Genomic DNA, 12,347 nt, shown 5'->3' with positions numbered 1-12,347 from the left:
TCCGAGTTGGAAAACCAGAATTGTTCCAGGACTCGTTTATACTGGTTTACTCAAGCACGAGGACATTCCAACATTCTATAAGTTCAGATTGACTCTAGCACCGTAAAAAAGTCAGCTCCGATCACATATTCCAACGCGTCATGCCGGCCAGCCATGTACATTAGGTTGCTTGGCAACCTGATTGCGCGTCGGAACATCCTTGCGCTCGGGTAAACCAGTATAAACCAGTCCTGTATCAATACTGGTTTTTCAACTCAGATTATGACGAGGACAGACGGCGTAGAATAAACACAGCGCGTCTGCTACATCTTGGTTCTGACGACTTGATCAAAGGTGAGGTCAAATATCAGGGCAACACATCAGACCCACTGAACACGAACCAAGTTCTCAGTGCAGGTCCCAGCTTTCGGATGCTCTCGCGCATCTGAATCAGTTCCAAGGAATGAACCATACTAACGAGGGTCTTCCTGTTTTGATTTTGTTTTTTAGATACTTGCGTATCTCCACAAAGTCCTGAGTAACAAAGTAAACTGCTGACGAATAATTGACAGTAGGTGAGTCTTTGGCCATGTAAACCATTTACATAGGATTAAATTGTGCGCCAATACGGGTTATTAACTACCAAACCCATACTTCCCTAGAATCATCACTCTACATGGGAACCAGACCCCTGGGGACTCTCAAGAATAATCTTGACGGCCTACAATCATTGACCGGCTGTTCCGCAAGACAAGGGACTGAGCCTGCTTGTCGCCGTCTGGGAGTACTTCAGGTGCAACCAGTGGTGAGTCTTCAGGACCTTGAAGCCTCTAGAATATAATAACTAAATGATTGCCTTCACACAATCCTAACCTTAATTAAAATCTTACCCAACAGGTTGCTCACTCTACCCCTCCCCGACCCCCCACAGTCCTGATGAAGACCGGCAGTGACCCGCAAATAGGGAAATCCTAGGGTTGAAACATCGACGCATAATCTCTTTGTACCAGTGATTAATAATCTGTGACACAACCAACTGGCCCACAGTACCAACTTTACGAAAGTCCTACTGGCCAAATGATCCCCCTTCGCCTTTCCCCACTGTATATAAAAGTCACCATTTCACAATTGCACAATTTATCACCGAGCACCGACAACTTCACTTTTTGACACAAATTGATGCGCCGTCTTTTGCAGTACAGCTATTTAGCTAATTTGTGTTTCAAATGAAAACAGGGTAACTATGAATGTGAATAATTCATAAAATAGTGTTGTTTTACCCTACAAGGTTTGGATTTGTAATATTATTTGGTTTACTGTGTTGTTGAATTGATGAAGCAGAAAGTAACTTAATCTTAGAACTGATCTATCCGAACCCGACAGAACCATTGTTTAGATAATTTATCCTTGCCCAGGTTCTGAGGAATACTGGGTTACCCCGTGGTAACTTACTACATGCTCTCTGGTCAGCATTGCAACATGGACCTGACCGGCTCTGTGAGTGCAGCTGTCAGTATGACCTGCAAAACTCAAACATGAGTCACTGCACTACTGCACACACCTTTTATTGAAGCGGTCTGTAGTTTCTCTCCTTTCTAGCAGTTGATGGATTAAGTTCGGTGTCCAAGATACCATATGATCTGCCACCAAGCCCAAGCTTGTGGCTAAAGGTTCACTATATATATATATATATATATATATATATATATATATATATATATATATATATATATATATATATATATATATATATATATATATATATATATATATATATGCTTTTTGGTTTTCAGTTTCTATTTTTGGTAAATTCTGGTGGGGTTTTTTCAGTGTTTTCAATATCTTAAAAAACTGTTTTTATCAGTGGTTACACATTTTCGCGTTACTAAAAACAACAGAAAAAGTGTTTTTCCGGTGTTTATGGAACGTTTTACTTTTATCATTGATTGCTTTCTGCACTGAAAGAATATGGTATATAGACAGTGTACTTGTAGTGTATATGAGGTCCATATAGATTTTTGCAAATTAATCTTATTGTAGTACACCATACAATACTTCTTCAGTGAGTCTTTGGGTCATGTGCGCTCGCTCTTTCCTTTCCATGTAAACTTCTGTGAAAAGGCCCTCTCAGCATTCATAGCCCATTGGGCTGAGAACCATCAGCTAAGGGACACAGTTGGGATGACTTTCTTTGATGCGACATAAAGCACGCAATGATAAATATTTGCGTTTTAGTTCCTGTGCATAAGAAAACAGGGCACCAGAATGGACTAAAAAGTCAATAGCATCCCTCATTAACTCTTAAGATTGTAAAGATGCTTTCACATACCATCTAACAAGTGGCAAGGATCTACTACAGGGAATCACTTCAGCTCGGGTATCAATTTTGACAGGTCATCACACAACCTTTTTATATACGTAGCTGAATCACTGCAAATATAAACAATATCACTCCAATCTTTGTTGAACTTGGAAAGAACCTTTTTTGCAGAGCATTACAAGTGACACTGCACTCCATGTTTTCCAAAAGTCTGGTGTCATGTTTCACCACTATCCCAGATGCTTGGTGATATATATACTGGTCACTATACCTTGCATTGAATATTTAAAGCCTGAGGTGTTGGCAATTCACCTACTATCAATACTGACCCACTAGAAACTATGGTCTGATGTGTTAAGGGTTTTTGCCCATTCTCTGTGGGTAAATGTGATGACACATATTAGGAAAGATGTTTATAAAACCAGCCATTTTACTTATCAGTGAACGAATCAAATGCAGCAAAATTTCAAATATGAGTTTGATATTTCCTGATTCTGTATAGTTTATAAAATAATTAAACTAGACCTAAAACATGAAACTAAACCCTGCATCTTTAGACCAAAGGCCACAAAACTAAAAAAGTAAAAGGAAGAAGAAACAATATTTTAGTGGCATCCCTAAAGAACAAAACTCAAGCAGAATAATGTTAGCCAGTCTTTCTTTCTGCTAGCTTGTATAACAAAGTTACATTGTATTGACGCCTTCAGGAAGAAAAACATGACTCTTTCACTCTCGTTTTCCTTTCTTTGAATGGCATTTAGTTTGTGGTTGTCCAGGTGTTTTTTCAGTGTTTATATGTTTTCACCGGTGAGGGCTATTTTTCTTTCAGTGTGGTTTTATCAGTTATTATAGGTTTAAACCTAAAACCCCACAGCATATATATATATATATATATATATATAGAGTATTCTCAATAGTAGATGGCTGCATCAATTATGGTTAAAATAGAGCAAGTCACAAACATGTCTACAGGGCAGGGTTGCACAGCTTATCCAGCCATGTAAATACTGTTGTCTGTACAAGGTCTAAACCATGGAAGAGAAGATGGAAGCAGAAGAAGTCACCCATATGATGACATTTGAATTTAGTTCGATATATGCCTGTTACAGAAGATCAAGACACACAAGCTCCAGAAGGACCTCCTAAACTACACCTATATTTTCCTCACCATGTGAAAGGGTCCCTCAAGGTCCTTCATTAATGTTTATTTCTATAAAGTTCAGGTGCAACAGTGGTATTCTTCGAGGGCATTCTCACAGGGATGACCTACAAGTACAAACACTGTGAAATAAGTTTCTACCCTATACTCGTTTCTATGTGCTGCAGTCCAGACTATTGGACTAATATGAAAAATTGTATTATGCTTAAAATATGAACTACTAGTGCTTGAGAAGATACAAGTTGCTCATTGTAGGCTATCTCAACCTGTATGTGCAAAAAAGGCTGCTGCTCCACTCTGATAACCAATTTTCACTCAGTTGTTACAACATCTTTCTCACTTCAGTACCTTGTAATTGATGCCCAACTATATAGCATCTGTATTTTTATGGGCCTGCTGTTGTACAGGTTCCCAAAACCTGTGAGGCCTGCTTCAATACTTACAAAACTATGCAGTTAACATAAACGAGTACCAGTAAGTGGAATTCTGTAGGCCACATGCATGATATGCTAATCTGGCTGAGAATATCGAACAAATCCTGCACAACATGTTTCATGAGATGATGGTAAATCTGCACTTTCTGTAGAAAAAAAGTAAAGAACAACTTCATAAACACTGCTGAACTGATTTCAAGCAGAAGTGAAGGCATTTGTATTGGAAGTGATGATTTCCTTTTGCATTTGGAAGATAGACTGGTGCCAACCAATATCCCAGCTGTAACAGCTCCATGGCTCCACAAACTGAACGTGTGGCCACATGGAGTGATTCCTTCACAAGAAATGGGTGTAGATCAGAGTGATCCTAATCTCAATTCTCTTCATGGGGACAATAAAGTATGGAGTACCTTGAGTAAAATCCTAGATCTTTTTCATTGCTTAGTATCAATTTTATTGACACGCAGGAAAAGCTTGTGGCTTGCTGGTGAAATACTAAGAAGTTCTTGAGGGGAATTTAGTGATTTTGAAGAACGTTAAGGAAATAATACACTATCAGGTTATCAGTAGCCATCGCTCCTAAGTGACCAGAAACCATTTTTAGTGGAAAGAAGCAAGTCGCATTCCACTGATGTTCCCTGCAAGTTGAAAAAAGTTGGTGTGGACTACATCCATCAATCGAATCAGACATATTTCTTGTCACAGTTTAGAGTTCAACTGGAAGCTATTTCTGCATGTTTTGGCTTGCTGTAAAAAACTGTGGTTTTCTTTGCAGACTATTCTGTTCCTTTGCAAACTGTCTAGCTTTTAAGGCCTCAAAGGACTGCTAGAGAGGATCAGATCTCTGTTTCAAAGAGGTATTAAAAGGGTGGTAAAATATTTCAGAATCCCTATCCCCTTTTTAAATTCTCTAAAGCAACATCACAAGAGAGAGAAATATTCTTTTGTCGTAAAATGTCCTAAGACATCTTGTATCTAGGCATAATAAAATTAATTTAATTGACAAGCAAGCAGTGCATGTAGATAGAAAGATGTATGCCACAGCATATTGTGCTCACCATGTCCTTGTTGAGTTGATACTGTTGAACTGCAGACTCATGGGTAAAAGCTTAGAATTCTCAAGTTTTAACAGGATATAACAAGCAAGACTTCAGAATAGTGGAGGAAAACGAATGGGGGTTCTGGTATGCTTTCTTTTATTGATTTTGTATGCTTTACACACTTTATCAAAGACTGAAATTAGTTAAGGAGCAGGATCCTAGAGGCTCTGTAACAAGTAGTCATTGTAATGGGAGGTCGCCTATCCGTATAAAATATTTTTTTTTTAGGGGTTTGGTGCATAGTACCCGACGTCTTGGGTATGGATGTCCAAGAATGTGGTGAAGTCGACATTAACCATGGATTGTACCATGACTGAAGTCGCCATGGATCCAAATTGGCATTTAGGATTCAGACGTATGAAAATACCTGTAGCTTTAGATTTGGATTGTAGAAGGAAATTCCAGTTTTCATGGATTACTCTCACTGAGTGCTAATACTTAGAAGAATGTAGCTGATGCAGCCCATCAGTATGTATTTATTTGCCTTTTAGGTGCCATAGTTTCTGGCTCTTTTTTAGGGTTAACTGTTTGTGGAACTCTACTACCTGATGGTAGGTAGAACATCCTGGGGAAATACTTAAATATGATTCTAACTTTGTATACATTTTATTTGAAAGAACATCTAAACCTTGGATGTATGACCTATTACTGTCTATGTGATGTTTTTGTCACGCCATGGCACACAATCTAAAAGCCTGATGTGTTTCTCTTCATATATTGGAGAATGCTGCAGAATAGCTACAATAGCCTGTACAGGATATCCTACATCCTGTATTCACAATGTCTTGGTAAACATTGAACACCACTGGTCTGGGTACCTGGAGTTATTTTTAATCTAGAGTTCACTTGTAGAATCATGTCACTAGGGAGAGAAGACAAATGGACTGAGAGACTATTGGATTTCACTACAGCCATATTCCTTCTAAAAAAATGTGATTTTGAAAAATATTAACACCGAAGTACTGAAGAGGATACAGCAGAAGTGTTAAAATAACAATGCTGGAGAATAAATTGATATTCAACATTTTGTCTTTTTTCCATTTATTCCTCTTTTCATGTGTCAACTTGAAGACTCATATAACTGGTATGTAGGTGAATACCAGTAACTGACAACCCTTTCCCTCTTCTTTCTTATGGTGCACATTAAGCATAGAAGCAAGGGGAGCAGACAATTTGAGTTTGCCAAAATATCTATATTAGACCAGGAACCACTAGTAACAGTATCATGGCAACAGGTAGGCTCAATTTCCAATAGAAGAGATTTGACACAGAGACTAATAACCTTCATAGGAATTTATGTGTGTGTGTGTATAAACATAACAGGAGCTGCGTGTTCCACCACATATAAGCCATGGCGTGCACGTGTACGCACACACACACGGTTTAATGAGGTATAACAAAGAAATACCGATTCAGTTTATGATATCATAAACAATTGTCACATATCTGAATTAATGATTAACACCCTCTGCCATACAGATACTTTGAATTTTTTAATGAATAGAAAAACATAGTTCAATATACTCAAAACAGTGGTGTTCAGTGCTCCAGTGGTCACATAATGACCAAATAGGTGAAGAACAAATGAAAAGGTCAGGGACCTTGCCTGAAGCAGCCTGCTCTCAAGGTGGGGACCCATGCGTGTTGGGGCCTCATGAAACAGCACGAAGGAACCACAGAAAGTCTAAAATACTCTACATTACCAGTTCAACACAAGGCCCAGTTTCAGCAGAAACAGAACATATGTTTCTTTGGTAATGCTTGCAGCACATGTAACTTCTAATAAGATGATAAGAAGGAAAGGGCAAGATTTCTGATTAGTGTGGCATTGATGTGAGTAATACCCCTCACGAGAACTTCTTTCTTCAATAGTGATTCATGTGATGGAACGAACAGTAGAATTTCAGTAAATCAGTACAGTGACAAAAAAGGGACACATCTCCAAAAGCAACATGTAATCCAGACAATTAGCACCAATAAAGTGTTGAACCACCTGGGTGTGCTTAACAGCTAAGCAATCTGACTCTAATATAATGGTTTGATAAAAAGATATGCAAGCACTGACATGTAAACTTTTCTGGGATTCAGAAAAAACATAAGGAACCTTAAATGCAGACTTTCATTACAGAATAAAGACTGTAATATCAAATATTAAATGCAAGCAAAGTAGAATTTTGTTGATGAAGAGCGAAAAACACCAACCTGAATAGGATTCCTGTAGAAGGATTGCTTTCCTGCAGATGGGAACGACATAGCAATCACACGATCTGAAAAGGTGAAAGATGTGCTTTAATTATATACTATACATTTACGATTCATGCAAACTATAACACAAAATCCTTTTGAAAATTGTCTGCATGGTACTGACCATTTCAGTTGACTTCATGATTAACATCTTAGTGTTACTTTCCAACAAAGGCCAACACAATTTTTAGGCCCCTATTTGCCCAATGATTTCTAGTCAATAAAAAACCCTTTCATTACTAGAAGTAGTGTTCATTCAGGAGGGGAATCCACTAGTGGACTTTCCTTCAACATATGATAGTGAACTAATTCACTAGTGTACCATCCTTCAGTTTTAATATTTCCCCAGTAATTGGAGGATTTTTTGTAGTCATCAAACTAGAAGTAAGGTCCATCATCCATTCCAATATATATAGACCATGTAGTTAAAGAGTAGCTATACAGTTATACAAGTTATTCCCATTAGGCATTTCTTTTAAATTCAACACACCTCGACATACTGCTCTTCAGAGGCACAGCTTCGTAACGCTTTAGAAATAATGATTCAAATATAAAACATCAACTAAAATGTCTAAGTGGTTCCTTCTGTGAGTCTTACATTGTGCTCTGTGGTATTATCATTGGTACTCTTATTCACAAGGTTTTCCAGCAGAAGAAAACAATTGATCCAGCAGAGAACCCAGAGATGGTAGGATGGGTAGGTCATGTGCATTGAAGATTAGCATTCTAGCATACAACTATAGTTATTGGATATATGGCTGTTCTCACACTCATCATCCAAAGACAGAAGGAATATTGAAGGCACACTACTAACTAGAAAAAGATGTTCTTCAACATAGCCTGATGGAATTGAACTAAAGTATAAGTATAAATGCCAAGACTGCTTTTGAGAAATGGAGTAGAATAAACAGGAGATAGTATGTGACCATTTGGATTCTAGTATCCTTTGTCCTTGATTTCTTTCCTTCACGTCTCATAGGTTACTCATCTTGGAGTAAGCAGTCTTTCTGCTTTTTGTGTGGCCATGGAGCTGACTAATAGGAGACCACTTATCCCTTAAAGTGCAGTTCTCATCCCTGAGTGCCAGCAGGAGTAAGTAGTCCTTTAGTCAGTGTGTGCATCCTCTTCCTCTAGCAGGAGCAAAGAGCCAGTAATCTACGTTCTTCCAGCACGGCCTTCTTGCTCAGGTGAAGTCTGACCAGGTTCAGGTATGTTCAGAATGTGAGGTGTCATTTTAATCATATGCATGAGTCAGAGATTGGACAATGTTTTCTACCAAACCCTGGCTACTTTCTCACCGCATGTCACTCTCCATTTGGATCACCCCCTCTTTAGCTTATTGTAACATGACCCAGAAACCCCTGCTTTAAAATGGCAGAACCTTTCTGCTACCAGACAGATCTCTTTCAGCTCCTTAGCCACTCCTATACTAAAATGAGCTCGCCGCCTACCAGACAGGGTCAAAACCGATTCTCCCTCTTAATAGGGGTTTGCGCCAAGGGTCTAGGAAGGCTCTGAGAATGAATAAGCGTAGATCCTGTCAGCCCTTTCTGAGATCAACAAGTTAAAATAAGAAGTATTAAGTCTGCCCTAAGGTCTGCCTTGCTGTCGCACTCCTCCCAGATTACTAGTCCCTGCTAAATTACTAGTAGATAACACCACTCTGTTCTTCCTGGGCTCAGAGACAGGCCACTGTCTTCTGAATCAGAGTCCCTAATTCTCCTAACCAAGGATATGTATTTGACTTTGAAGGCTCATTGAGAGGCCAAACTCGTTTTAAGCCAGTATTGGCTCAGGCAGCACAAAGTACATTGCTACAAAGTTACTTTTCCACTAAAGTTATCAAAACTTTGATTTCACCAGATTTGGAAAATTAGGTGTGAAATACATTTCAATTACTTCTCTATCATTTTTGCAGGTGGATTTGAAGAATTAGTATGTTAAGCATACTTGGGTCTGTTCATGGAAAAGTTTAACAGCCTTCAAAGTAAAACTAGACTTTGGGTCTTCAGTCATTTTGATGGCACACTTTTTAAGCATACAGTATGACACTTTTTTTATATATATTAGGCACCCTGCCTTAAAGCCTTACGAGACACACCTTAAGGGTGACTTATTAATAAATCAAAATAGATTTTCCGACTCCAGAATGGATAAAAAATCTGTATGTAAATGTGTTTGTATTTATATAGCACCTTCTACCCAGAGGTCTCGTAGCGCTGTATTCATACCGCTGTGGAACCCTACCTGGCTTTCCTGTGAGGTGTCCACTCCTGGGCACCCCCAAGGTGAAGCCAGGCATCCAAGCGCTGTTGGGGCCGTTGTAGAGATTAAGCGATCTATTGCCCAGAGTTGCAGAGTGGGACTCCATGATTGGAATAGGCATCGAGGCAAGAATTATCAGGTCCGGGAAGATTGAGTCCAAGACCCTGCCGCGTCGGGAATTGAACCCTGGTCCCGGGCCAGACCTCTGCATCAGGGTCTGCCGCTCTAACCATTGAGCCACCCTTCTCCACATCAAATGATGTATACATGTGCAAGTAGACATATAATGTGTTTTATTTCACTAACAGATGGAGAAATGTACTCCATTTGAGAAAACACATTACTCCACACACCTAGGAAATATTGGGTTATTACTCCTCCTTTTCACAGAAGTCAGTGTACATGTGTTTTCAGGGTAAATACTGCAAGCAAAATGTTCCTGAAAACCCGACAAACATATGTATATGTGTTTATGGGTGTTCCACGGTTAACCACGGTATCCTCTTGCAGCGTCTCCTGGACATCGGAATATCTGACAGAGCTCTGGAGTGGCTCAAATCCTACCTGAGCGATAGATCCTTCCAGGTGTACGAGGGCAATGTCACCTCCTCCAGCAAGCCTCTGGGGTGCGGAGTCCCGCAGGGATCATCCCTAAGCCCGACGTTATTTAACGTCTACATGAGGCCGCTGGCTGAGATCGTCCGCCCGTTTGGTATTAAGATCGTTACCTACGCGGACGATACCCAGCTGGTGGTCTCCTTGGCACAGGCAGGCGGTCCCTCGGCGAATGTAGATCTCGCAGGTTGCCTGGAGACGGCCAAAAGCTGGATGACCAAGTCTTGTCTCAAACTTAATGGAGACAAGACAGAGCTCATGCTCCTGGGTCACACTTTACCATCTACCATAGACACTCTCTGGCCCCCCAGCTTAGGTCCGGCTCCAGCTCCCAAAGACGCTATTAAGAGCCTTGGTGTCTGGCTCGACAGGTCCCTGTCCTTTGACCAACAGGCAACAAAACTTTCTGCCACTTGCTTCGGCATCTTGAGAGTCATCAGGAAGATCCTGCCTCTACTCCCCTTTGAAGCAAGAAAAACCGTAGTCCTGGGCCTGATCCAATCGCGGCTGGACTATGGAAACGCATTGTATCTCGGAGCTCCTGACTTCACTTTACGCAAACTACAATTAATACAGAACTGCGCAGCCAGAACACTTTTACAAATCCCCCGCAGATCCTCAGTAAAACCAGGACTAAGGATACTGCACTGGCTCCCCGTAAAGGAAAGAGTAGATTTCAAATCACTCTGCATCGCACACCAGACTTTCTGGTCTCGAGGCCCGGCTATCAATCTCCCTCTCATCACACCCTACCTACCCACTAGACAGCTGCGTTCCACCTCTGCTAATCTAGCCACTGTGCCGCAAATAAAGAAATCAAGGTCCGGAGGCCGTTCCTTCTCCTACAATGTCGCAAAAAAGTGGAACGCCTTGCCTCAGCATCTCAGATCAAACCCTGACATTCTCTCCTTCCGCAAACAGCTGAAAACGCTACTGTTTACTGCATAATCAATGAAGCTGAATCTGCCTTCCTTCCAACTTAAACCTCAGCAATATTCTTAGCGCTTGGACGCCTCAGGGCAGCTACCCGCGCTTTAGAAATCCGAATTCATTCATTCATTCATTCATTCACATATGGATGTTCACTTCATTGAAGAGGGACACCTTTCATGCCCTTATTCCTGTTTAATTTACTGTCCCTGTTCCTGCATTTACAAATGCATAACATACATCATAGTGGTGGCTTTGTAAGTTCAATTTTTGACATGCAGCTTCCACCAGTTCTGAGTCTGAGGATGTGGAATGTATGCTAGAAACAAATTTTGTCCCTCTAATTAAAACTTAGGCATGTACAAATCTTTGAGATCCGCTCCCCACTGAACATGCCTGCTACCACAGAGTTGTCGTACTTAGATGTTACACATCCACCTCATTATACAGTTCGTATTTTTCTCTGGTACCAATCCCTTAGTAGACATAGGACCTGATTTTGACTTTGGCGGTGTGGGAGCGGGCCGCCACGCCAGCGCCCCACACCCACACTGCCAAATTCGACTTCTGCCCACCCTTCAGATTACGAGTCATTCCATGGTCTGGCGGGCAGGCGGTGTGGCGGTCCTGTGGTGGTGCAGTTCAAAGGCTCAAATGTGAGCCTTTGAACTGCAGCGCAGACGGAGTGCCGAAGCGAATTCCTGCACGGCGTGGACTGTGCAGCCCATGTAATGTGCAGGAAGTGGGGTGCATGCACACAGGGCGGCACACCATGTGCCCTCTGCATACACCCCCATGGAAAGTGTGGAGGTCAGCAAAGTCATAATATGCTTGGCGTTGCCGCTTCATATTGCTGCCCCAGACCGCTGTGCCAACCCAGAGGGATCACGGATCCTTGGCAGTTCCTGCTATCCTGTGGTGGTCGAACCACCGAAGTTGTAATGCAGAGGTCATATCGCTGGTGCGGCGGTAGCCGCCACACCACTATGGACCACCAAATTCATAATTAGGCCCTTAGTCTTAAGACAGTTTCTTCAGGAACCTCAGATGAGTGTACAGCAGCAAATGGACTGGGACTGCAAGTAGACAACACAGGCTCTGTGAGAGTCAATGTGTTGAGCCATTAATAACTGTTTCATGTATCCTATGTATTGCACTGCTTTAAGGACAACAAACTGCCCAATGCAGACTCACTGAAAAGAAGCTCTGCCTTCCTAAATCATATCAAACACAGGGTCGGGCTAGTCGTTAGATTAGAGGCGTGCACATACCTCAGCAAATTAGGAAAGTTCTGTCCCCGA

The 12,347-nt window shown here is 41.1% G+C and overlaps 1 protein-coding gene across 4 annotated transcripts in view; it reads right to left on the bottom strand.

Moving 5' to 3' along the window:
• LOC147698471 (phosphatidylinositol 3,4,5-trisphosphate 3-phosphatase TPTE2-like) overlaps positions 1–12,347 on the bottom strand; it is a 308,096-nt gene that overhangs the window by 129,466 nt on the left and 166,283 nt on the right. For all 4 annotated transcript variants that reach the window (XM_086935050.1, XM_086935048.1, XM_086935049.1 and 1 more), the window contains exon 9: positions 7,195–7,259. In XM_086935050.1, the coding sequence (XP_086791176.1) occupies positions 7,195–7,259 (65 nt within the window). The remainder of the gene's footprint in view (positions 1–7,194; positions 7,260–12,347) is intronic.

This window comes from Lissotriton vulgaris, chromosome 8 (assembly GCF_964263255.1).
Source record: "Lissotriton vulgaris chromosome 8, aLisVul1.2, whole genome shotgun sequence".
NCBI lineage: Eukaryota > Metazoa > Chordata > Amphibia > Caudata > Salamandridae > Lissotriton > Lissotriton vulgaris.
This window is presented reverse-complemented; position numbering and strand designations above follow the sequence as displayed.